General features: G+C 46.4%; 2 protein-coding genes across 2 annotated transcripts; one reads left to right on the plus strand and one right to left on the minus strand.

Annotated features, from left to right (window-relative positions):
• Positions 1-4,568: 4,568 nt before the first annotated feature.
• On the minus strand, positions 4,569-9,188 carry THAP1 (THAP domain containing 1). The gene is made up of 3 exons (XM_040580712.1): positions 8,911-9,188; positions 8,262-8,457; positions 4,569-5,144 (listed from the first exon to the last, which is right to left on the minus strand). Exons 1-3 carry the CDS (start codon positions 8,979-8,981, stop codon positions 4,692-4,694), a joined length of 720 nt encoding a protein of 239 aa, XP_040436646.1. The 5' UTR covers positions 8,982-9,188; the 3' UTR covers positions 4,569-4,691.
• Positions 9,189-12,295: 3,107 nt separating this feature from the next.
• On the plus strand, positions 12,296-25,303 carry LOC121081278 (transcription factor jun-D-like). The gene is made up of 2 exons (XM_040580170.1): positions 12,296-12,532; positions 12,629-25,303. Exons 1-2 carry the CDS (start codon positions 12,296-12,298, stop codon positions 13,610-13,612), a joined length of 1,221 nt encoding a protein of 406 aa, XP_040436104.1. The 3' UTR covers positions 13,613-25,303.
• Positions 25,304-25,635: the final 332 nt, after the last annotated feature.

Here is a 25,635-nt window from a genome sequence, read left to right on the forward strand (position 1 = left end):
CCTAACTAAAAGACCTTTTAATAGCCCACTAGAACCCAATTAAGATGCGGAGGAGAATTGCTTTTTCAGGGGTTCCAGGAATGTGTGTGCTCAGGCCTTACAATCTATTTTCCCTGTACAATGGGAGAAAGCAGCTACAGGTGTATCCCTGTACCATTTTGCACAACAGGCAATCAAAGGCTTGACACTCAACACTACATGAACTAACAGTGGCAGGACAGTGAAGATATTTAATTATTGCAGTGATTTAATTATGACAATGTAATGTATCTGTTCTCAAGAGAGGTTCTTAAAAATTTCCTTCCAAGTAACTGATTTAAATGTTTTCTTTGACTTATTTAAGATTACCTTCCTTTGGGAACTGTTTCAAGTTATTCATAGTGGATTATACAACAACTTTGCAACGTATTTTTTTGCACACTTTTAAACTCCTTCAGTCTGTAAAACACTGTAGGGTCTTCTGCCCCATTTGCACAATTAAATGCTGCAGTTCCATCAAAAGATCTCTGTAAGAAGATAAATGTTCCATTTAAATCATTGAACAGGCACAAAGAGAAACCTGTAATCACAATTACTGTCATTATCATATTTTTGGATCAGGTATCCTGTTTTGCTCTCATTTATTAATAAATCATTATCATGGCTAAAGTATGGCAGATAACCTGCTGTGTCTAAAACAGCAGGAGTTACAGACCTCAACTTGCAGTCATGACAGACCACAAGCATCAATGCACTTTAGCAGATTGTGTTTTGGTTGTTACAATTACACAATAGCTCAAAATACCACCTTCCACCCTGCCAAAGCCACCTGATGAAGGTGTAAGCTGACAGGAAACAGATAAGCCTATAGACTAAAACCTAAAGTAGATCTCAAGAGAGAAAAAAAGCAAAAGGGCAACTAGGTATAACTGCCTGGTTCCAGAGAAGCATGTAATAGAAGTCTTTTGAAACAGACTTAGAAACTGTTGTGGTTCCAGTTTACCCAAGCAAATTTCTCCTTGCCTCCTTCCTACATTCAAATTGGGATTTGCTTTGCACTTTCTTCAGCCGCAAGAACTCCTTCAAAATTCACACAGAAGACCCACACCCTAAACCCTATGTAGAGCCGAAGGAAAAAGAAATCTCATCAAGACAGGAGATCTCTTGGAAATCTGTTGCACTAATTTGTTGCGTTATTAAGACCACACTAGTAACAATACAGACAAGATGGCAACTGGAAGCAGAGGAGAAAAAAGGGCAGTGATGAAGGACTCCCTTAGTGTGACAATCAGTAATCTAGCTATTTAGCTATTCATTTTTCCCCTCTGGGAAACATACCTCTGGGTTTCAACTGTCCTAGTCAGAAAGGCAAATCAAATACTCTGCAGAGATGCAAGGAGAAAAAAAGTAAACACGGATCTGATACCCTACCACAGCAAAAGGGAAATTGGGACAACAGGGACAAGTAAGTGAATACTTCTCTTTAAAGAAGCGGCTCTAATTTCTGCCTGTTGAAGGATCAGCCCATTTCAAAACAGATCTCTCTGTCCAGATTTTAAGGGTGGAACATTTTTGCCAATTTTGCTGCTTTGTAACTTCCTTTAATTGCTTGCTTTATAAAATAGGCTTCAGTGAAGTGCAGTTACATGCATTTAAACAAATGTCAGCTACTTCATGCACAACTGGATAACCACATGCCACTCTGCAGTCCTACCTCCGCTTTTTAACTCCCAATCACTCTTTTCATAGATGTTTACAAAAATCGCTGCTATGTGCTGGTACCAGTTGCGGCCAATACAAACAGTAAGTGATGCAGCCTTTTTTTAATAACTGATTGTGTGCATGTAACAGATCCCACTTTAAGAAAAGACAAAAATTTTAAAAAAGGCTTGAGGAATGTATTGTGCTTAATTTTAAATGAAAAGCTAGAATTTCTTTCCTAGACTCACCAGTAGCAGATAACAATATAGAAAGAGAAGATGAAGGCTATCAGAGAGACTGCAGTGCAGGGTATGACACAGTGCAGGAAAAGTCAACTGCTGAAAAACTATCTGTTGTTTCCATGCCAGCCTTTTTTCGCCACTTCAGAGCTCTACAATACTAACAGTCCTCCTGGACCTAGCAGAGTCCACACCTAGCCCTAACATCACTGCATCAGGGGTTAGCAAGCTTTTTTTTTTTTTTTAAGAGGGGGTGGGGGCCAGGGGAAGTTGCTGCAGGAGAAATTCAAGCCTGTTGTCAGAACGGACTGCATCTCTTAAAAAAAAAAAAAAATCCTTTGATAATAGGAAAGGAAGTGTCAGCAATTGGGCAGCAGTCCCCTCTTCAACCCGGTACTACTGAAACCCTTAAGACAAGCCACCCCTCTCAATGGAAGGAACATTTACTTGTATCAGCCATTACACCAACTTCACCAACATGAAAATCTTAAACACTTAAGAACACCACACACAGCCATCTATCAGCATGCCTTAAATTTACCTTGCTGACTTAGTTTTGTTGGGCAGTTTTCTGGAGGGTTATGAAGCTAAAATACCAGCAGGAAGGGCCCAACAAGCACAGCAGCCAGAGTTTAAGGTCAGGGGAGACAGGGATCTTCGGCCAGGGTGGAAGGAAACAGTGCTGAACATTAAGGGCACAAAGTTATCCTTACATTTTCAGAAGCATCTCATGTAACGCACCAGCTCATTGCAGCCAGAGGAAAGGACCTACTTCTCCCTACTCCCAGCTTCTGGCCTTGCCTTTCCCTTGTATCAGACCTGATATTGTTGGTCTTCCTCTGCCTCTCCACTGCAAGCCAGACCTGCTGCCAAATCCCCACAGAAGGGGCACAAACAGCACCCATGAAATAAGGAGGATGGTAATGGGAGTACACAGCCAAGTGGCGGTGGAAAGAGGATGATGGCAGGAGCACCCCAACCGCAGGGGCGTGGTAATGCAGCAACCCAACATGCATTGGGAAGCCACGCTTTAAATTCCCAGAGAGTAAGGAGAGAAGGTATTTTGCAGAGAAAACTAAAACAATCTGCTAAGTGGTCACACATGCCAACAGCATAGCAACAGTTGTTTAAACGTCTTTTCCCTGTCATTTTTTTGAATTTGAGTATTTTCAAGTTTAAGCATGAAACAGTAACAGCAACAAGACTAAAAAACACTGTGAGAAAAACACAGTATCTAAACCAGGGAACTACTTTAGAACAAAAGATACAAAATGTCAGGCTAGTTTTGGCAAAGCGCTGGGAAAAGAGGAGAAAGAGTAGGTAAAAATCTAATGCACCGTAGAGGAAGTAGATGCAGAGCTATCAAGACAGGTTCAAAACATTTCAAATTGTCATGCTAACAGGATATTAAGGGAAGCTTTTAAAGCCATCACAAACAGGGCTCGATTAATATCAGAGCTAGAATTCATACCACACACAAGTTTGACACAGACTAAGAAAAGCAATTTTTCTCCTGTCTAATACATCCGGGAATTTCTGCTGTGAAAGTTACAACAGTGTTAGCATGATGCTATTTTCTCTGATTTTTAAATTAGCTCATTGACTAAACAAATTATCAGACAGCAAGTGCAAATTGCTGCACTACTTTGTCACGCTAAATTAATTTTTAGGAAGAGTCTTAGTAAGGCTGAAGGAGAGGCAGCAGCATTTGAGATATCAGTCTAGCACCCAGCAACTTCGAAAGTCTAATTCCATACCTGCCCTTTGGTGGATGCTTTTTTGGGGGGCTGGGGAGAGGCAGAAAGAAAAAAAAAATCACAGTATACTGCAATGAAAGTCAAAATGCTGATGTTCTGGGTAAGTAAAAAACAAACAAAAAAAAAAAAGCACCAAAAAAACCCACCTTCATTTCCTGAAGCTACACATGGTTGAGATATGAGTTAAGACCAACAAAGAAGAGGAAAACCTTCTACCCGTTAGTGTTATGCAAATGTCACACTCCAAGATACTGGGGACTGTATATTATTAGGGTACTTTTGAAAAGTAGTCACCCTAAACAGTACACTGCCTTCTTGATCCTGCCAACAGTCCAATAACATACCTGTTCAGTGCAGCACTGCTCTTCAGGAGTACATTTAAGTGCCTTCAAAACAAATGCCTCTTCTAGAGCTCTCATCAGCTATGCTAATGAATTCTCCTCATCTCACTTACAACACAGATGTGGTGAAAGGTTAATCTGAAAGAAGTTAATTTACATACTTCACCAAAGAGATCCAGGAATTTAGACATTTTGCAGTGCTTTGAAGGCATAGCAAAGTGAGGTTGGAAGTTTTCCCAGGCGGAAACATGTATCTTATCTTTACGTTTCTGCAGCACTTGGAGGTGTTCTTAGCTGGCCTAATTCTGCTCCATCTGAAATCAGTGAAAACTACACTTCCTGCAGATCACCAAAGCTGACATTAAACATCTTGACAAAGCTTTGCACTGAAAAAGAAAAAAAATTAATAGATTTTAAAAGTATTCAACCTTGTATCCTTTTCTTCTGCAAAGCAGATTTTGTAAACTAAACACATAGTCTAATTCTCAGATGCTGGCATTTTCAATATATTAAAAGTGTATGAAACAAACAACAACGAAGAAAACATGATCTCATTTGTATGACTTATTTATTATTTTAGAATTCTGAAGAGTCTTATACACAGAAGTAAGGAGCATTTCATTTTTAAACTAAATTTTTTGGCCTAGCAAAGTGAAAACTGATGTTCATGACTTCTAAGCAGGTACTTCTACAACTTCAAAATAGTCATTGGGCAGAATCACATAGCCTTTTCCTGACAATATGTCTTTTTCTTTCTGAAACTGAACGATCTCTCTCAGTTTTTCAATCTGTCTTTCCTGACGCCGGCATCGCTGTTGTGCTGTCTTGAGCTTCTTCCGCAGTTTTTCAACTTGTTCCTCCAGCTGCTGAATTCTTTTCCGCTGATGAACTGTATCCTCCACAGTATAGTTGTGATCACAAAAAACAGCAAGATTGCTAGGGGTCTGGAGGGGAGGCATCAATAATCCAATACTTGGATCTACAAATCTGGCATCTATTTGAGACAAATGAAAAGGAGTTGATGGAGACTGCAGTAGTACTGGAGTTGCTGCTGCTGGTGGTGGTGGCGGCGATGGCAGTGGAGGAGGTGGTAGTGGATCTTCTGTCTGTTCTGCAAATTCTTCAGCCTAGAAACAGCAAGAAAAAAAAAAGTACATTTTCATGTTTAACATTGTTTACCACACAACCCCCTTACTACAGTCCCAGAGTAACATAAACAACCATGACTGAAATTAATAAAATAAGTTTCAAAGCCTTCATTTTCAAAACTGACAAACAGTTCCGGGTCTGTTTTGTCTGGCTTCTCAAAATGGAGCCATTTTTAAGCAGCTTCATTTTCAGAGCTCTTTGAAACTCAAGTTCTTGATGTCTCAAATAAATAAAAAACTTAATAACATAGTAATTACTCTCACCTGAAGACAGGTCAAATACATACCCACAATTAGCTAAGAAGGAAGAACACAGGCTGCAGTTCCACAAAACTGAGTTCAGCTGACCTGATAACTCATCACTGCCACCCCATTCCTCTTTATCCCTCCTCCTTTCTGCTGCGTCTTACCATTATCTGCTTTGAACCTACCAGCTAACTTAAATCAAAAACACAGCAGAAGCAGATAACCTTCTGCTCAGATAGAGTAAGGGTCACCTACTGAGAGGGCTGATAAAGCTGACAGAGGAGACAGACACACCAAGACCTGCCTGTCAACAACTGGAAGGGACCGTGTCACTGGTTTTGGGCTGTAGTGTAAGGGCTTGGTTTCAAGAGACATGATGAGCCAAAATAAACAGCTTCTCAAGAGCAAAGCAGCCCTCCCAGCCCTCATATTTACTCTTTGCTCAAACATAGCAAGTTGCTAAGATGACAGAAGGCTATTCGTTCTCCAGCCATCACTGATGAGAACTCCTGTCCTTTATTAAAAGCCAAAGCAATGAAGCAGGAGGTATGAACTACACCTGCACTGGTGCGTGGAAGGAGCAAGAAACAAAACTGCACAGCTGGCAGATGGGACAGAGAAGGGAGAAGCATGATCCTCCCTTCTGGCAGCAGCAGAACATCAACTGGCTCAACTCCACATGGAACTGCAGTCCTCACTGTACTGCTCTCAATAGGTTCACTTGTACCGTTCAGGACAACACAGATCCCACACCACCTGAGTACAGGCCAGAGCAGAGAATCAAATTCTTTCTGTCCCACAGGAATGCAGCGTAACTCAGAAATGCTTCCCTACACGTGATGATAAAAAAACCAGGACTGTTTAAACAAAAGAGCTTGCTTATTGCCTGTGAAAAAGAAAGCCTAAGACATTGTCAGTGAAAGAGGTACTGAACCAATTTTTTAACTATCCACCGGTTGCCATTATTACTACACATAAAAGCATAAGGACAGGGACAATGCTCAGTATAAAAGCAACTGGCAATACTCACCATCTGAACATCAAGCTCATCAGATCTGAAGGTCACATCATCAACTTCCTTGACTTAACATGCAAACAGCCTAATACTCAATACTGGGGGGGGGGTGTCTAGATATGCCTCTTGTAAAAACTACAACACTTGACAGACAGTAACTAAGAAGGCAGTTTTGTGATTGGTGTTGAAGGGAAGTTCCATGCGCAGCCAAATATTACTGACCACTTGTACAAAACCAGCCAACTACCAGTCTTATTTCTCAGTTATAAGAAATTGCTGCTAACAGTCTGACCCTATCAGCTACCACTTTCAGTCTTTCTACTAAAAAAATCTACAAGGCAAAGATGTAATTGGCAGAGAAATTCACCCTTGTTGGAAGCACACAAAAAACATATCATTGCTGGACAGCTGAATTCATGCAGACTTCATTTGCAGCTTATCCAGTACATGCTACCTCTAGAAATATGTTTCCATCGCCACAAAGTATCATGGAGAACAGATCATTGGTATCACTGACACACCGTAAGTGAATTCTAATTAGTTCTTACAGCCAATAAATGGTTCTCCTAAGACATAAGTAAAGAAAAGGAAGTATTTCAAATTACATAGTACAAAAGGTAAAAACCTGTATTTCAAAATCAGTGTGGATTCAATTCCAAAACAACCACTAGTATTCTTCATTACTATGTTACTTCTTGAGCATATGTGGCAGTTCATCTAAATGTGCCATGAGATAAACAAGAATAGCATTAAATCCTTCTCCATAATTGAAAGGCACATTTTGTGGTTCTGTAGATCTAGGCATGATAATGAAATGGGGAATGTGGCTTACCACTAATCCTGCTGTACCAATCCCACTTTTGCAGATTACCCTATACACCCACTCAGCTATCAGACTGTGAAAAATTTTGCAACTATTTTACACGTGACAAGGAAAACATGTCATACTGACAGCAGGGAAGCATAGTCAAACAAAAACCACAGTCGTACTTACCTGGAAATTGTCTTATAAACCTTCTGCTTATATTCCCTTCTCTGTTATTAGCCACTTTTCATTTTTCCAATACATTTCCCTTTTATTTCTTCATCAAAACCAATATTGTATATAAAGAAAAAAACGCAAAAGCCCCCGTTTTCCTCTGTGCACTTCATCCCATTTGAGCCTTTCACTCCCCAGACCTATTCTATCCGTTCTCTCCTTTGCCACTTCCTCTTGCAGAGTGGCAAGAGACTTAATATTTTATATTCTTTATAGGAGTTAGGAATCAATCCTTTGCATTCTTGTCTTGCAGTTACTACACTGAGAAGGAAGAACTCATAACTGATTTGCAACTCATGGTAAGCTGCTTTTAGCAGTACAGTGAAGGGAACCATGCACCTCACAGGGGTCTACCATGATAAGTTCAGAGACCAGTTAGGGACCAGTCTGGTTTATGAGCAGAGGGTAACTGTGAAGGCAAGACAGAGATGTTCTCAGCCCAGACAGGCAGCAGGTGCAGCTACTGCTACTGTTCTGCCCCTCTGCATCTCACTGCACAAAGCTTCTGCATATGCACACAAGAGCAGATCAGAGCTACTGCACATCTGCACAACGCTCTACATGCTCCAGAGCCTCGGACAGCCTACATTTCTGCTCTTGTCAAAGCAAATGAGACCAGCTGTCCGACACAGTTCAGCCACTACAGCCCTCCACATGCCTCCAGGTGTACACGCTCAGCCAGTATCCTTCAGCCTGCATCTTCTCCCCACTGCTGTGCTACACCAAGCCCCGCCAGGCTAACGCGAGCAACACACACACGTTCCACCATCTCAAACCGCGAGTGCTTTGACTTTACCTTTTCATTGGGTTCAGTATAACAAAATATTGTGGGCACAGCATTTTCTTTCAGAAGCTTGTTGTTGCATTCCCTTTTAAAGCAATCGGGAGTAAAGTGTTCTGAACAAATGCTGCTATACTTGGTTGGCTTGAAGTTTTTCCTTTTAACAGCGGCTTCCCATTTCTTGCAAAGATCAGGTCTTGTAAGAGGAAACCTGTAAGCAAGAAGTACTTTCAGCTTTTCTGGAAAGCTTTTTAACACGGGGTCGGGTTACTGCCAAGCACCGCTGTAACTGACCGCACGATCGCTCGTTTCTTCCTCCGGGAAGCTTCCTCCGACGGGCTCATTCGGGAGCCAAACCCCTCCTGCCGGCCCGGACGGCGCAGGCGGACCGGGACGGGGTCTCCGCTCCCTGAGAACGGGGCGGTGAGCGCTCCCCATCGCCCTGGGAAGAGCAGCACAGCGCGCCGCCGCTCGGCTCTCCTCGGGCAGACCGCCGGGGCTGGGAAGGAGCGGCGCTCGCGGGCCCGGCGGGGCTCTCCCTCGGCGGCCGCAGCCGACCGCTGCGCCCCGCCCCCCATCGGCACGCCCCCTGCGCTCCTGGCGGGCACGCTGCGGCCCCGGCCACGCCCCCGCCCCGGCCCCGCCCGGCCCCGCCCGCACTCACTTATGGAAGGAGATGGGCTTCTCTTTGTCGTATCGGTTCCGGCAGCGGTAGGCGGAACAGGACTGCACCATCCTTCCTCCCCCGCGCCCGCCGCGGCCCGGCGACAGGGAGGCGAGTTGGCGGCCGCCGTTAATTCACCGCCGGGCGCCCGTCCTCCTCCTCCTCCTCCCCCCCCCCCCCCGCCCGTGACCCTCCGAGAGCGACAGGAACGTTACGCTGCCTCTCCCAATTCCAAGATGGCGGCGCCAACTTCAGCGCAACCCCGCGGTCGCCCATTGGCGGGCCTCCGCTAGAGGGCGGAGCTTCCTCAGCAGGCCCTCCAATCAGACCGCTGCGTGCGAGCGCGAGGGGAAGTTCCACCCGCTCCGCCCCCCGCCTGTGCCCTGCCCTCTCCCCCCCTCCCTGCCCCCCCAGTCACTGGCACATCTGGTCAGCGGCGGGCGCGGCACCCCTCCGCCGCCCACCCCGCCTGCCCTGGCCTCCGCTGTCCGCCGGGGAGCGCCCGCGGGGCTGAGGCGCGGGACGGACGGGCCTGCGGAGACCCGCGCCCCCGCGGGCCGCGGCGGAGGGGGCCGGGGCCCACCGCGGGCCGAGGCCTACCGAGGCCGGCGGGAGCCGTGCCTGCGCTGCGGCCCTGCCTGCGGGGAGGGAGGCCCGTCCGGGGGCTCTTGGGCCCCGGCGGTGCCCGGGTCTCTGGTGGAGTATGCTCGTCCCACCCGGCAGGCGGCGCTGCGGGCGGACGGGCGGGCGTGCACGACGCCGTTGTCACAGGGGAGGAAGCTGGTTCTGTGAGCCCTGGAGGGTTTCCAGACACTCTTCACAAAAAGCGAGGGGTGGGTGGGAAGCAGAGAAGAGCCGAAAGGCAGCGTTGCCGTAACGCACAGTTGCATTAAGGATGTGTAAAACAACTCTATTTCACCCACCAAAACTTGGCTTGCAGGTGTATCAGCAAGTATATGACAGCAATCTAAGTACATCGATGTGTTGCTACATATAAGTTTATTTCAAGCAGCTTCTCCATCTTTCTGTTCTGTAGGCTCACCTTCCAATGCTGCATTAGATCAGCGACTGAAATGGTCCTGTATAACTGACCGACAAGTTGTCAGAAGACTGATGAAGGGACCTAGCTTTAGTGTTGCTTCTGTCGTATATCACATCATAGCTAGAATTTCACTGACAATGACCCCCAAGTCAAGTGAACCTCCTCAGCTCTTTCTCTGTCCCCACCCAGGACCTCATTTTCTCTGCAGTCTACTTTTCCTCTCTGTACTTGCTTTGTAACAGAAAAAAGAGAAGCTTTACTAACTTTAGCTTGGAGGCTACAGCTCCTCCGCTTTGACAGCCCTGTTTTCCCAGCTGCAGAGAAGGTACCAGTCGCTGCCATTTGCTTGCCCAGGAGTATGACACGAAAAGCCCATACAGCCAGCAGCCACAGCAACCCTTCCACAAACCCACTCGCATCAGCTGCTATTCAGTACTCTGTGTTGGCTTGAGCACTGCTAGCTCTGCCCCTCTGCTGCTAGGTCAGCAAAAAGACAAGGAAATAAAAATAATCTCTTTCTAGCACCACCTTCCTCACCGAGAAAGATGTGCTTAGTCTTCCCCTATCCATGCAAATGCCTCTGTTTCTGCTTTTGCCTGATGGCTTTCTTCTCACTGGAGTCTTGCTGCCACCAGTTTTCTGGGCACCGATTCTGCCACAGCCTCAGGGAGCAGCAGGAAGGGCATCTTCCGTGGGGAAAGATGATCTGGGGGTAGCTGGAGCCAAGGTGGTGGCCCTCACCAGCCTGGGCGTGCCCTGCAGCACCTGAGCTGGGTGGGCAGGGCAGGCAGTGTTGGCTGGACCCACTGACACACCCAAATGAAGCGAGGTGTGAACCAGGTACGAAGTCCACCCAGGGAGTCCAGGCAGGAGCAGTGGGAAACGGTGCCAGGAACAAAACTGCAAACACAGGTCCGAGGTCCACCCAGGAGATGGGGCTGGAGAGAGGAGCACCTGTGACGTAGCTGGGCAGGGACTGAAGGCTGTGGGCCAAGTTGAAATAGAGCTCCTGTCCCACGGGCAGGGTGTGTAGTTGGGGGCCCCGAGGTATGTGAGTCAAGGTCACCAAGGCCTTAGCTAGTGTGCTTAGACTCCGGTTCTCCTATGGATCTGAAGTGGTGTGTCTGGGGCAAAGTCCTTCCTGACTTGACACTGGTCTCTCTGCCTCCCCCCCTGCTCCCAGTTTTGGAGCAAACCTAGGCACAGTGGAGGCTCAGTGTGGTCATGTACGTGGTGGGACTACAGCAGAGCACAGCAGTGTCAACAGGCCTTGGGAGAAGAGGCATTTGGTCTTGGCGTACAGAGAGGAAATGTCCAGGGAGAAAGTATGAGCAGATTGCGGCAGGGTGACACCTAACTGAGGGGATGCTGGTGGATCCCACCACGTATGGGGAGAGCAGATGTATGTGTAGATGAGCCACCCAGGGCCTGGGTTAGCAAGTCCACTTAGAAGAGAGCTTTCGGCAGCCCTGTCAAGATCGCGTTGGTATCCCCAGCAGAAAGGATTTTTTAAAGACTGGGTGGAAAGCAATTTCCTCATCGTGTAAGAATTTGAGAGACTTGGAGAGGGCCAGGGGGAATTGCCTCAAGAGAAAGATAACAAGTAACACATCCAAACTGAAAAGGAATACTTTAACGTCTCAAGAAAGTTGAAAAGACGTCTAAGCCGTTTAAAACTCTAAACTTTTTTTTTTCTCTCCCAGAAGAAAAGCCACGTCAGATCCATCTCCTTCTTGCGAGAGGCTTTTGTTTTGACGAGTCGGCACGCTTCCCGACGGCCCAGCGTCTCCCCGGCAGACTCCTCAGCCCCTCGCTGTCGGGAAGCGTTAACCCTCGACACCTGCACCACTACCCTGCGCCCGTCCGTCACGGACCCGACGCGGGAGCCCCCGCCACGCGTGCGCTCTGCTCCCTCTCCCCTCGCAGGATGCGTGCCGTGGCCGAAGCATCCCCGGGTAATGCCCACGGGAAACCCCTCGTCCCGGCCGAAGCCGCCGGCAGCGCCGCCTCTCCTGCGCCGCAGCCGCCGGGCGAGCGTTCGGGGGAGCGCAGCGGGGGCTCACCTCGGGCGCTGCACCGCGGCGGCACCGGGGCTGCGGCGGGAGGCCCTTTCGCGCAAGCCCGGCGGGCGGGGGAAGGAGCGCGGGGACCAGCGGCGGCGGCGGGGAGGTGGCGGCGGGGCGGGCAGTCGGCGGGCCCGGGGCGTGGCGTGGGGCCGGTGGCTCCGGGAGGCGACTCAGTCCCCGCTGCCAGCCGAGGGCGGCCGGCCCCGCGGAGCAGGCGCCCAGCCCGGCCCGCCCCGCGCCGGAGCCGCCGCCGCCGCCGGCCGGCGAGGGCGGCAGTATGAGCGGCGGGCGTAGCGGGCGATCCGCCGTGAAGATGGAGGCGCCGTTTTACCCCGAGGAAGGACTGGAGCTGCTGCCCGACTTCGTGCCGCTGCCGAGTTTCGGTACCGCCGGCGGACCCGGAGCCGATGCGGCGGCGGCGGGGCAGAAGCTGCTGCTGGGCGCCGGGAAGAAGCGGGACCTGGCGGCCGCCGCCCCCGCGCCGCTCCCGGGGCCCTTCGCCCTTCGCTCGCCCGCCGGCGCCCGCGGCAGCGCGGCGGCTCTGCGCTTGCTGCCCCCGCCGCCGCCCGCCGCCGCCGCCGCCCCGCCGCCGCCCGCTGGCTCCGCCGAGCCGGCGGGCGGCGGCGGGGCGGCGGCGGCGGCCCGCGGCGGCCCGGAGGCCGCGCTGGGCTCGGCCGCGGAGCTGCCGCTGCTGAAACTGCCGCCGGCCGCCGATCTGGAGCAGCTGCTGATCCAGGGGGGCGCGGGGCTGGGGGCCGGCAGCCCGGGGCCGGCGGCGCCCGGGGCGGGGAGCGGCGGGGCGGCGGCGGCGGGGCCGTTTCTCTACCGGCAGCCGGTGACGCAGGAGCAGGAGGGTTTCGCCGACGGTTTCGTTAAGGCCCTGGCCGACCTGCACAAGCAAAACCAGCTCCTGGCGGCGCCGCCGCCGCCGCCGCCGCTCTCCACGCCGGGACCCTGCTGCACCGCCCGCCCGGGGCCGCCGGGAGCCCCCGCCGCCGCCGAGCCGCCGGCCGTCTACACCAACTTGAGCGGCTTCAGCCCCGCGGGGCCGCTGAGCCCCTCGGGCAGCGCCTACCCCGCCGCCTCAGCCCCGCCGCCGCCGCCGCCGCCGCCGCCGGGCCTGGCCTTCGGGGCGGCGGGTCTGGGGAGCGGTCGGCTGCCGCCGGCGCGGTCCCTGGAGGAGCCGCAGACGGTGCCCGAGGTGCCGCCGTCGGCGGGCGGGGAGGGCGGCAGCAGCGCGCCGACGCCGCCGTCGCTGTCGCCGCTGGACGCAGAGAGCCAGGAGCGGCTGAAGGCGGAGCGCAAGCGGCTGCGGAACCGCATCGCCGCCTCCAAGTGCCGCCGGCGGAAGCTGGAGCGCATCGCCCGGCTGGAGGAGAAGGTGAAGGCGCTCAAGGGGCAGAACGCCGAGCTGGCCGCCACCGCCAACCTCCTCCGCGCCCAGGTCACTCAGCTGCAGGGCCGCGTCCGCAGCCACCTCTCCTCCGGCTGCCACATCAACGCCGCCGGGCACCCGCCTCCCAACGCCGCCGCCGCCCAGCCCCGGGAGGCGCCCCCCGAGGCGGCCGCCGCGCCGGAGACCAGCGCCTGCTGAGGAGGGACCCCCGCCGCCAGCCGGCCGCTGCCCCCCCGCCCGCCGCCGGGGCCGCCGGGAGCCACCACGGGCCGCGGTGCTCGCCCGCCGCCGGTCGCCTGTTGTTATTATTATTAATTATTATTATTATTTATTCGCGCCCGGAGAAGGCGGTTGCAGGAGCCGGGTGTTGCTAAGCGTTTCCCGAGGTCTGTCGACGTTGCGGTTAGCGGTGAGGGTCTCTGTGGGTGGTTTCGGGGCAGGTGGTCGGTTTGGTTTTTTTTTCAGTGAAGTACTTGAGGTCTGCAGAGATTTCGGAAATTAAGGAAATTCCTGTTTACAGAAAGATTCAACTTTATTTTCATGGGGGATATAAAAAGTGTGTTTCCTAATACACCTTACTGAACTGTATAGCAATGGATAAGCTTTTCACACTTAAAAAAAAAAAAAGAAAAAAGAAAAAAAAAGCCAGAATCGTACCCTTTTGAAAAGATGTGCGTGTATATATATATTTAAAACATAATATGGCTATGTATATTTTCTTGGTATTGATAAAGAACTTTTTTTAAAATACCGTCCTTTCTCTAGAGCTTTAATTTGCCTTTGAGAGTTAAGACTGCTATGTGGGGTGCTCTTTGCACTTGCACAGTTTCGGTTTTAAAATCGAACCCTGGAGGAAAATGTTTTTGTTGTAAATCTTAAGCAAGATGAAATGCATTGCTGACTCAGTCATATGAAAATACTTTTCTAAACTGTATGCTCCATATTTCTTGTGCCAGTGCAAACTTGGGGCATTGATAGTTATTTATTGAAACTTGAACACTTTTGGACGTTGCTTAGACCTTATTTTTCTAGATAACACGTTAGTAGGGAATGGTTACTTTGGCAAGAATGGCGTTACTTTTTTTTCCTTCACTGTGTACATTCCAGTAGTGTTTGCTCTTTATGTAGTATAGTAACAGTTCAGTGCTATACAGAAAAGGGCTCAGATTTGGGGTGGGTTAGCTATCAAAGTGGTAATTCCATTGTATACTGTTTGAATAAATCGCAGAAATATTACAGAGAAGTAGATTTATTTTTCAGTAGAAATCTGTGTATCTTGCTTCTTGGTCTACTTTGTTCTGAAGAAGCTTTCTGCAATACTCTAGAGACAGAAAGAGTCAGCGCTAGAATGTGAAATGTTTTTCTGGTTGGGAAGAATTGGTGTGGTTTATTTCTTTGTCAAGTTTTTACTAGTAGAAGAGAATAGCAAAGGAACTATTTCCTCTGATAGACATAATCCTCAATAAGTTTCTGAAAGCTTTAGATCCCTTGCTCGGTACTACTGCCTACCTGCTTCTGCTGCACCTGTGTGTTTTGAGCATAGCCGCTAGCACAGCGCTGTCCAGCCCTGTGGCAGGGTGCCGTGGGAAGGGTCTGTCGGAGTGTGAGGTTCACCCCACCAGAAGCCCCTCGGCGCGAGGCCGCGGGCGGCCCACCGCTGGGGGAGGGAAGGACTTCTCCTGAGCAGATCCAGCTGCAGAGGGGGGCCCGCTCCCCTATGTGAAACTGTGCTAAAAACTCTGCTTGAACTCAGAGGCAAAACTTTAATGGGGATATGCGTCTGTGCCAGCTGGTGAAAATGGGGGATTCTACGAGGAGCCAAGGAGGCATAGACATCCTTTATGTGTACAAGCCGTTGCTCAGATCTGTTAAAGCTGCTCAGGAGCTGTTAAACATCTTGTACTTCTTCTGAAAGCTACACTTGATGCTTTGAAATTCAAGGAGAATGGGATAGACTCACAGTTTTTCTTGCTTTTATTGGGGATACATGAGTGCTATCTAATCAGAAAGCTGAGCTGCAGCAGTCAAGTGTGTGAGCTTTTTCTTTTAGCGTGCATAGTCATTCCTGGCACATGTGAAATGTCATGACAACGTGTAGTAATTATGTTATTGTAGCTGAGATGGTCTGAGGATATTTCTTTTCTTAATGCATATGCAAATTAGGTAGAAGCCATATTAATCATTGTATAACTGTTTAATCATGTCACCAGAGCCTTTTTCAGTGGTTAAAATGATTGCCTGTAACAGTACTTTCTGCTGTTGGAAATACTAATGAACAGATAAAAAATTATTTTGACCTTAACACAGGTGTAAAGACTTCTTAAAGGCATTCTGAACCAGACTGCATGCAATCTGTAGCACTGCCTGTTACATAATAACTGGGTGAAAAATAGCTGGCTTTTACTATGTGACAGGCATCACCTATCTGCAAAGATGCTGCAAGACTGGAGGAACTGCTAAAGACTTCCCCCCCAGCCCTGCTTCCCCTAGTGAGAGAGGTAATGCTGCCTGGTAGATACGTTGATGTGAGATGCTTAGATTTGCTGTATGTGTAGTGAGGTGGGGGTGTCTTGGAAAAATTCGTAAAAATTTTATGCGTGAATGCTGCTGTTTCAGTTCTTGTACTTGCAAATGAGTATAGGGCTAGGTAAAGATCTTGCAGTAGAAGACAAGACAGTGATAAATGCAGTACTTGTTCTTTACTTATTTTACCATTTCTGGTTAGAATAAGTTAACAACGTCCATGGAGAAGTGGGGGGATCTGTAAGGCACAGGAGATCACTGCAATTCCCCTTCCCAGCTAAGGGCAGGGCTGTAATGGGCTATAACCCAGCAGGGTTATAACAAGCTTGCCCTTTTCAGCATGGTGGTGTTAAAGCTGGAAACCACCACACGTTACGTCTCTCCCATTTGAACTTTCTGCAAGAGCAGCCCTGCGTCCAGCCTCTCTCTGCTTGATGTTCTAGTGGACATCTGTTCGTGGTAGAAGTGCTGACAGGCCAGCTCGGTTACCATGATGACTGATGAGAGGTTACTAGTGAGGCTGGCGGCTCCAGCTCTCTGCCAGACACTACTATTCTTGTAGTAGAGTTGTCTGAAAGAAATGTCTTCTGTAGAGTGACAGATTACCTTCATAAATGCCTTCTTTTATCTGGTATTTAGGCTAAGACACAGGATCTAACACTGACATGACCAAATCTGAGGATAGTGTGTGTCTATGGTTGGGTTTTTTTTTACCTGTTGATTCTGCTAGAGGTTGCCGCACCTACAGTGGAAAGAAGTGTGAATAGCCTAAGCACCTAATAGTTTAAACTAATATAACAAGACTCAGGACTGCTTGCCTGCTGCAGCAGCTGTCAGGTTTGATTGTTACTGTCTTCTAACATGTATCAGTACTCTGACTTTACCCCTGAAGTGTTCCCAAATCTTGGCTTCTTTGGTTTGTCCTGCCTTCCCCTCACCCCACCCCCACCCCCCCTCTTCAGTTTGTTGCAGCATTTTTCATGTCTGTTTCTTCTAGGTTTTGGAACTTTGGTTACTGTAAGATGCTAAAAGATAGACACTAGGTAAAATTTTTCCAGACTCTTTATGTAATTTGCATCAACGTAGCTCCTTTCCATTAACTGCAGGCAAGTTGGCTGTGTGTCATTGAAAAAAAAATTCAAAAGAAATAAAAAACCATTTTATGTTCAGTGGACTCAGCACTTTATAGAATTTTCCTTTGCCCTTCAAAACTGTGCCATGCTTGCCAGGTGTACTTGTGCACACTGTTTGCTAGTTCTTACAAAGATTCTCACTGCATGACTTGATTTGCAGGCTAGCCTCATGCCCTTCTGATCTGGTTTTGCATTCCAGGTGTGAACCCATGACAAATAAACATCCCTTTTTGTTTCTGTGCCCTAGGTGTAGTCTCTGTTGTGGAGATTATGCAGTCCCTTCCTTTGTCTGTTTTGGCTGAGGGATGCTTGCTTCTGTGCACATCTCACTTGCAGTTTATCATTGGATTCCGAATGTGCTTGAACTGATGTCTTGATCTATATGTGAAGTGCCTTCCTATTTAGGTGCTACAGCAAAATAGTTTGATTCATAAATGACTTTCATTTCTTTGAATTTTTATCAGATCTTTTCTGTCTTAAGGAGTAGAAGGAGGAGGGTTTGTGGTGAGGGAGGTCTTGTTCACTCCTTCCTTGGGCAGAGGGAGGAGCTCCCACCAGATCTGCCCCTGCTTGCTGTGAGTCAGGGAAGGTACTCTGCTAGGACTGATTCAGATGATGTCGTTACTAGAAAAGTTGGCTGGTTTGCTCCCCAGTGCAGAACGGGTAGTGAAATTTGTCAGTATCACAGGGTGTCCAGACAGGACCAGGTGGTTGCTGAGTGGTTCTTAGAACTTTCACTGTGACTCCGGGTCGAGCCCATTTGGCAGGCTTAGAGAGCAATTCCCAAAACGCAACTACTTTGCATACTTTGAGAAATGTAGGTGTTTGGGGGTGATAGGTCCTGATTGCTGAGCAGGGTGATTCTGATGGTGGTGGTGACATTTTGTTATAAGCCTTTGATGGTCTTGCGAGAGGTAGATACCTCAAAGGATTTGGACTCTTCACTGCATGTCATAAATCACTGTGGACTATCACGCACTGTTCGAGATCAAAGGGTGGCCCTACTACAGTTCTTCGTTACCTTGGTTCCTGTTTATGTCATGACTGAAGGAAGAGTCATAAGGCATCCATTTTTTTTTCATGTAAGTATCTGATTGACTGTGTCTGTTCACCTTTGACAAAGGAGTGATCTTCCAAAGTTAAGTCCTGAGGCATTCTGCAGCTGTTAAAGTGGAATTGTTATTTGGCAACTAATTTCTAATCAGTTACATAGCTTGATGATACTTACATCATCTATATAAACATCTATATAAACTACATGAACAACTATATGGTGTTGTTTGGTGGTGTCTGAAGTACAGATGCATGCTATGTCTGAATTACAAGTTGTGCTGAAAACAGTGACTTGGCTGCCATTACTTGAGTCTTGGCCATTTGAATCCAGTAGCTTCTTAGAGAAAATGTCTCTATAGCTGAAATTAACATGCAAGAAAAAAACCCCATCCAACTGTCTACTTGTAACGCAAGTCATTCTTCAATGCATTTTATGTGTCCTTCTTCTTCTGGAGTGTAAGTTAAAAAAGAAAAGCAATGAGTTACATTTTCATTATTCTTATGTGCAGCTGTAACTGCTGCTGGATAATTTTGCTCTTCCCTTACTTGATTCTCTGAGTTTCTATGTATAGTAAGTAGGCAAATTGGAGTATGACATATCTGTGTACATACTTGATTTGTACAAAACCACTTCCATTTTCCAAGCATTTTGTTTGCAATTTTCCCGTAACTAAGAATGAGTGTTGAAGAGTTCCTTGGCTATTCTGACACTCTTTGGTCTCTTCATCTGATTAGTATTGTGTGCAGTGTCTGTGCATCTTTCAGCAGAGGTGGACAGTAAAATCTGACAGGGATTCACATTTTTTAACATTTGGCAAGACCTGTATCAGCAGAAAAAGCCTTGAACAGGAAGTTTTTGCAGTGCATAATAATCCTGCAAATGTTGACTGATTTTTCTAATGCCACAGTCCCTTGTTGTGGGACTGCAGCAGGGTTTACTGTACTTGGTGCACTATGATAAATGTTGCTGTGACAAATTGCAGAAGCTAAAGATTCTTACAGACTTGTTAATCTTGCACATGGTGAAATTTCACTGTGAAGGTGATGAATTACATCTGAATTTATGGAGACTTAGGCCCTTATGGTATGTTATGGAGGACAAGAGGTCTTGCTAATTCTCTTATTCCTCTCCTGTCTTTCAAAGATCTCTCTCTTTTTAATGTGCCTGTGAAGTGGCTTGCAGCTAGCTGTTTGTGTTGTGAAACTTTTCTTCATAATGGCTGGTAGTAACTCAGAAGTCGGGACAGAAGCAACTTCCCCACAAAGTGGTCATGTGTGACAAACTAAATGGAGGTTTCTGAAAGACATTGCAACAGTGAGTTGCACAGTGGAGAACCTGCTGTTGTCCATGTGTTGCTAAAAGTTTAGAAACATGTACATCTATGTATAGGGGGCAGCTGAGACATCATCCTGTTGACTTGCTACAGGCATTGATCCTTGCTGCTTGCTTTAGTCTGGAAGCAGTTTTCCTAAGCTGTTGCATACCGGAAGGTTTACTTTCTGCATGAGTATAATCACAAACCGCATCTCTGCTTGGGTGTTGAAACAGTCCACTACATGTAGGTCAACCAGAATGCCACACTTAAGCTGTCTTCACAGGGTCCTGCTGAGGAAACAGTAGCGGGGAGAGGAAGGAAACTAGTCGAGGATCTGTATCTTCACACCAACGCCATGTTGCAAAGAAATGCAACTTTCTGTCTTGACAAAAGCATGTCACTGATGTAAAATCACTGAGTCTTGGTCCTGTGCCTGCAGAGTGTCTGAGTTCTTGGGCTGATGTTTCTGAGACATCAGTTGCTTCTTGGGCTGGAGTTCTGCTTGAGGTGGTACCCTCTCAACCCGTACCAGCCACTGATACAGGAAAAGCCAGCAAATCTAGCCTTCTGAAGCACACAGATACCCCCAAAGACATGTCAAGGTGTTGTGCACAGACACTAGCATGCATAAAGAAGGGCATGGCCAAATGAAGGAACTGTGATTTTCTTAGCTGCCGCAGTACACAATGGGGCATCGTCTTATTCTTTGTTGTGGTCAAGTTCTCACAGAAGAAAACTAAGCTGCAGTTCTGTGTGTGATTGCAAGGTGATTTTTTTTAGATTCCCAGTCAAATTGGAGGACTGTTAAATCCTGCAACGCTAAATTCATGCAAAAAGACCATTTATTTTAAAATCACATGTAGCCTTAATGTAATCTAGAGTGATGCAGTTCATATGTAGTGATTTGCTGTGAAGGGAAGGTTATTATAAGTAATGTTTGCAAGGGAGTCACCCTAAATAATTACCTACCTGCTGTTTGCTTTTTTTCTGCTATCAAAAGGTCTGTATCCATAGCACAGCTAGCTGTAAAATGAGCTTTGCTCTGAATTTCTAGGACTGCAATACTTTAAGGAGTATGTGTGCTGGTGAAATGGCTTTTCTGGAAGAGTTATGATTCCTTTAAGGAATGCTTTGGAGTGATGGTTGACTTGACTGTGAAGCCTTGCTAACACACGGAGATGATAGATAAGACCAGTTCACTGTGCACTAATATGCTAGATTGTGATATTTAGCACACTGCTGATAATATTTGCTACTATTATTAGTTGTTGGTTAAGAACTAGTTGTGAGTGGAATTGTAAGCCACCTAAATAAGGTCCACACAGACTGGAGAGCTGTGTTGCAGGAGATCAGTAACAGAACTTGAATCCCATCCCAGAAAAAAAATAAATCTTTGGTTGCAGTCTTTGTTGGTTTTGGTTTTGGTCTTGTGAGTTTTGTTACTTTTCTAGATTAAGTCCTATTTTACCCTACCCTTGAAATTTATTTAAATCTGAAAACCTTTCTGCTAAGTACCTTGAAACATCTTTTGTGACTGTTTAGTCGCAGTTGGTGAGATTTTGGTATTACTTCTGTCATAGGTGGAGAAAGCTGAAGCTGTTAAAAGTCTGGCTTCTCACTGCATCCCTGTTCTTAGACCACAGACTGAACATTCAAAAAATCATAACCAGTAGCTGGAACTCTGTGGAAGTGTTTGAGACCATTTTCTTGTCCTTTCCAGAAAGCTTCCCGCTGCCCAGAGGAGTGTGTGGCCTTCCTGCCTGATATGGAAAATTGACCTTTAAGCATGAACAGTCTTATAAAAAAAAAAAAAAAGGCTTATGGAGATGGCCTCATGGTTCATGCTGAACCTTTTGAAAGGTAACATGCTGAGCTTGAGAACCTTCCCTGCACCTCTGTTTCATACATCTCCACTTTTTTCTTGTAATGCAGGACACAAGCAGTGTGGTGGCATAGACTAAACGGACTGCTCCAGAGAGCATATCTAGAATACCCTCCTCCTTTTTCCCTAGTGACTGCTAGGGAAAGATACCAGTAGAAGATACCGGTATAAAACTTGTGCTTCTTGGTAGAATAGAACTAGAGGTTGAGCTCTTGTTTTTTCCAACTTTTACTGTTCTCTCTTTTAATATCCTTTGTGGAAGAGTGACAGGAATAGTGGGAAAATACTGACTACTGCAAAGTTAAATAGTCTTATATATAATATGTCACATAAGCTATGGCCGTAAGTACCTAGGACACCTATTCTGTTTACAGTCTGACGGATGACATCTTCAGAACAGGGATTCCTAAAATGCTACCTAAGTGTCATTATCAGTCCAAACCATTTTGTGTTTAAATTAGTAAAAGTTACTAATAGGGTGTGTACATCCTTGCGATGTTTGAAAGTGTTTCTGGGCATACTGGAACTGAAATCACAGCACAAACTGGTATGTCTGTGGTATCTTTGTGGTATGATATCACTTTCCAAGCAGGCCAAAAGTTTGTAATAAAGCCTACTTCTTTATTCCTTTCTCTGTGCTTATAGTTAGAGATTATAGTTGGAGGAATCAGCAACATTAAGAAAAACAACCAAGGAAGAAATGAAATTTATCTCAGATACAGTATTTAATGGTAGTATTTATTGTATGATGAACTGGCAAAGAATTAAGATTGCTCTTCAGAATGCTTTTTAGCTTATTTTGTTTTCTTATTATTGCCCAAGTGTCTACTAAACTTCTTTTCTTTGGAAACTGTGCTCCTCCCTGTTTGGCCTGATGACTGGTAATTTCACACTTACCCATATTTATTTAAAGCCATGGCAACCACCATACTGAAATGTCATTAAGTGAAGTCCAGGTCCGACTGCTGACTGATGATGCAAAGGTCTGCTCTCTAATAAAATGCAGCCTGTGAAGGATGAACTCCAAGAGGCAGCTACGCCCTGTCTTCAAGCATTTGCTCTGATTTCAAGGCTTTCCCATGTGGTGGTGTTGCTCAACATGTAGCAAAACAAGTTCTTGCGAGCCCCTTGAGCATTCCTCCGTATGTAACAGATTAGATACTCAGGCTTTGTTAATTTTTTCCTCCCTCTCCCCACCCCCCCCACCCCCCAAAAAAAAAACCCAAACCAAACCAAACGCAACCCCAAACCTGGAGCAAAGGACCCAACACAAGCAAATCTTGGAGAATTGTTTCACTTTGTTGCAAAACACCACTTGTTAATTACAGGGACACTTAGCGCAGTTCTGACATGTGAACCATCAATATAAACATTTACTTTCACTGGTGATTTTGCTTGGGTTGTGCTTAGCTGCTTTGTAGGGGATGGAGGGAAGGGAGTTAAGTGTTGCAATATAGTGTTGTGCAATTCCTGGCTTGCAAATAGAAAATGATGAGCAAGTCTGCATAGGCCTCTCACCCACCAAAATTTGGCCACTGTTCTTTACCACTCCCACTCTTCCTAATTAGGAACGCGTCTACTGGCTTCTTAAGGTTAAAAGGAGAGAAGGGTAGAGATCTTAAGAGGGCAGTATCAGGCCTGTTCTGCTGTGAAAGGCCCTGAGCCTCCTGAACCTTAAGAGTCAAGTCAATCTGCTAGATTGCCTCTAGTTAGGATGTCCGAAGGTAATCCTCAACTCCCTGTGCAGGGTCTGACAGAAAGGGCAGCTGGGACTGTATTCCTGAGTAGGTCTCGTCGGTGAAGTAGCCTTTCAGCTTTCCATGTTTCTCAGCCTGTGGAATTGTAGGACATTATTCCAGGGTAGTTTCTCTTTCTTGGAGTGGCTCATCTAAGGCTGGCTTGTTCTTCCTGCAGTTTTTGCCTAGACTGAAAATCTTTCTGAGCTTTAGGAGACCACACATGTGTCCTTGCTGTGTGGTGTTCATGATGGCTACTGTCGTATCACCCAAAACAGACGCCCGAGAAGGGAGCAGCTCTGGATAGGTGCAGAGTGGGAAAGATTAAATCCATCGTTCTTTGAGCAGTGCATCTTTGCATCGGTTGAGTAGAGCAGCTAACTCCCATCAGCTAAAAAGGAGAGAGCTCTTGGACAATAGGACCCGACTTTGAAAGTGTTTGGTGGTTTCTGGTGCCTGGTTCTTGCTGAACTTCCGTGGTGCAGAAAATGCTTCATGCTCTGCAGTACCATCATTGAAATACCTTGCATTATCATGGGCTGGGGTTGCTGCTAGGATCGTGAAAGTCCTGTGGCTCTCATTGGGATTACAGTCGTGCCAGGTGCTGATCAACAGACCAAAGGGATCTCCTGAAAAGGAGAAGCAGCCCCTCCCTGCTGGGTAGCTGCCAGCATCCCCAGGCTCTCTTTTTGTCCAAAAGCAGAAGTGCGAGCAAACTACTGCTTCCTACGGCTCTCGAATCCAAACAGATTCTCCCTAGGCCTTCGGGCATAGCACTGGAACTTCCTCATTCAGGATAGCTGTTCAGAACAAAAGGTGGAGACAGAGCAGTTCAGATTTGGCTTTGCTGTTCCAGCAGTTTACATGCAACTAGTTGGTGGGTGGTTGTCTGCCTACATCCTTTCCTGGGTTCTTGTAAGTTGGGTTTTTGTGTACCTTCTTATTCTGCCTTATTAAATTAGCTGGCACAGAGGAAGCCTCTGAGAAACCCTTTCAAAATCTCTGCTGCAGGAAGAATTTTAAAAAATTGCAGTATTTGAATAGATTAAAAAACAAACAAACAAACCCAAAGAAACAACAAAACAGATTTGTATGGATACAGAAATACTTCCCCCTTTTTTTTAAAGCTGATAATTTTGGGGAACTCTTCCAACAGGTGTGCTGGCAAGGACATTGCACACAGATGGAGGTAATAATAGTGAAACAAAATTCAGTAGCTACTCATTTGCTGGATTTGGTTGGGAGAGGTTTATCAAGGACACTCCTGACAGCTTTTTTTCTGATGCGGTGATTTTTTAAAAAAATGTAAACAGAAGCTACAGGGCTTAATAATATACAACTGAGGATTATGTCCATTGTAATTTTTTTACGTTACTTTTACAAACTGTGTAGTATTATATTTAAAATACTTATTTCTGAGACAAAGTGGATGATACTAGTTGGCATCTTGCACTTAAATTAATTGTAAAACATTTTCTTAATTTAGTGATGTGTTTAGGAGAATACTGTAACTTACTGAATATACAATGGTGATAACTGTGTTTACAATAATTTTCCAATTCCTACTGTTCAGTGGTAGCCCACTTGTTCAAGAGTTAGAAGTAAGGCATACTGCGATTGGCAATCTTGGAAAAAATTAGCTCAATGCTGCTACCACTAAATACTGTGGGATGGATACCATGGGTTTAAATGGCAGCCGAATTGTATTCCAAGCCTCTGTCTTAAGTACTTACAACTAAAAGGCGACTTGCCTTGCGCTCATTTTTGTATCACTGTGTGTAGTACATCAGCTAGAAATCTGTTAATGATTGAGTTGTAACACTAGGACCTTTATGGAGATCACAGTGGGGTTTTTGTTTGTGATCAGACAGACATTTTGGAATGTATAACATTGATCCTTGTGCTGGAATTGTTTACATGCAAAAGGTATTTATGATTTTTTGCAAACTGCAATGTGCAATTTTGTACATGTGTTTTAAACAAAAGAGTTTATAAGGAAGATATCGTATGTACAGTACTTGGACATGAGTATTATTTCTTTGATATAAATATCTAGAGGAAAATTAAAATTGCTTTATATTCATATTTTTGGCTGTGTTCTTCATTATTTCAGCAAGAAATCTAAAAGTCAGCTTAAGGCATAGTTGTCATTTTGTTGGAAAATCCAAGAAAAATTTGTTGATCTGGAATCTTAAAAAAAGGTTTTAAAATCACGCTTAATATGCTGCTTCTTTCAGTTGTATCAACATTTTGAAGTGGAAGGAAGGAAAGATTTCTTCTAGTAAAAATGCTGCTCTTCAGATTAATTTCCCTATGTGCTAGAGCAGATGCAACTCAAAAAGTAGACTTTTAAAAAGAACAAAAGAGTTGAAGAGCAAGTCCAGCTCTGGTGACATCAGATTTCGGGCCATTACTAAGAAAAGCTGGAGTTGTCAGCACTGTGGGACAGAACTCCAGTTGCCCATGTCTTGACTCTTCTGTTTCAGCAGAACAAGGGATGGTAAAAACTTTCTGCCATTTAAACTGTTCCGAAGCCACATCTGGAGCAAAACTGTTAAATAAGGCAACTCTTTTTCTT

The sequence above is a fragment of the Falco naumanni genome, chromosome Z, assembly GCF_017639655.2.
Source record: "Falco naumanni isolate bFalNau1 chromosome Z, bFalNau1.pat, whole genome shotgun sequence".
Taxonomy (NCBI): domain Eukaryota; kingdom Metazoa; phylum Chordata; class Aves; order Falconiformes; family Falconidae; genus Falco; species Falco naumanni.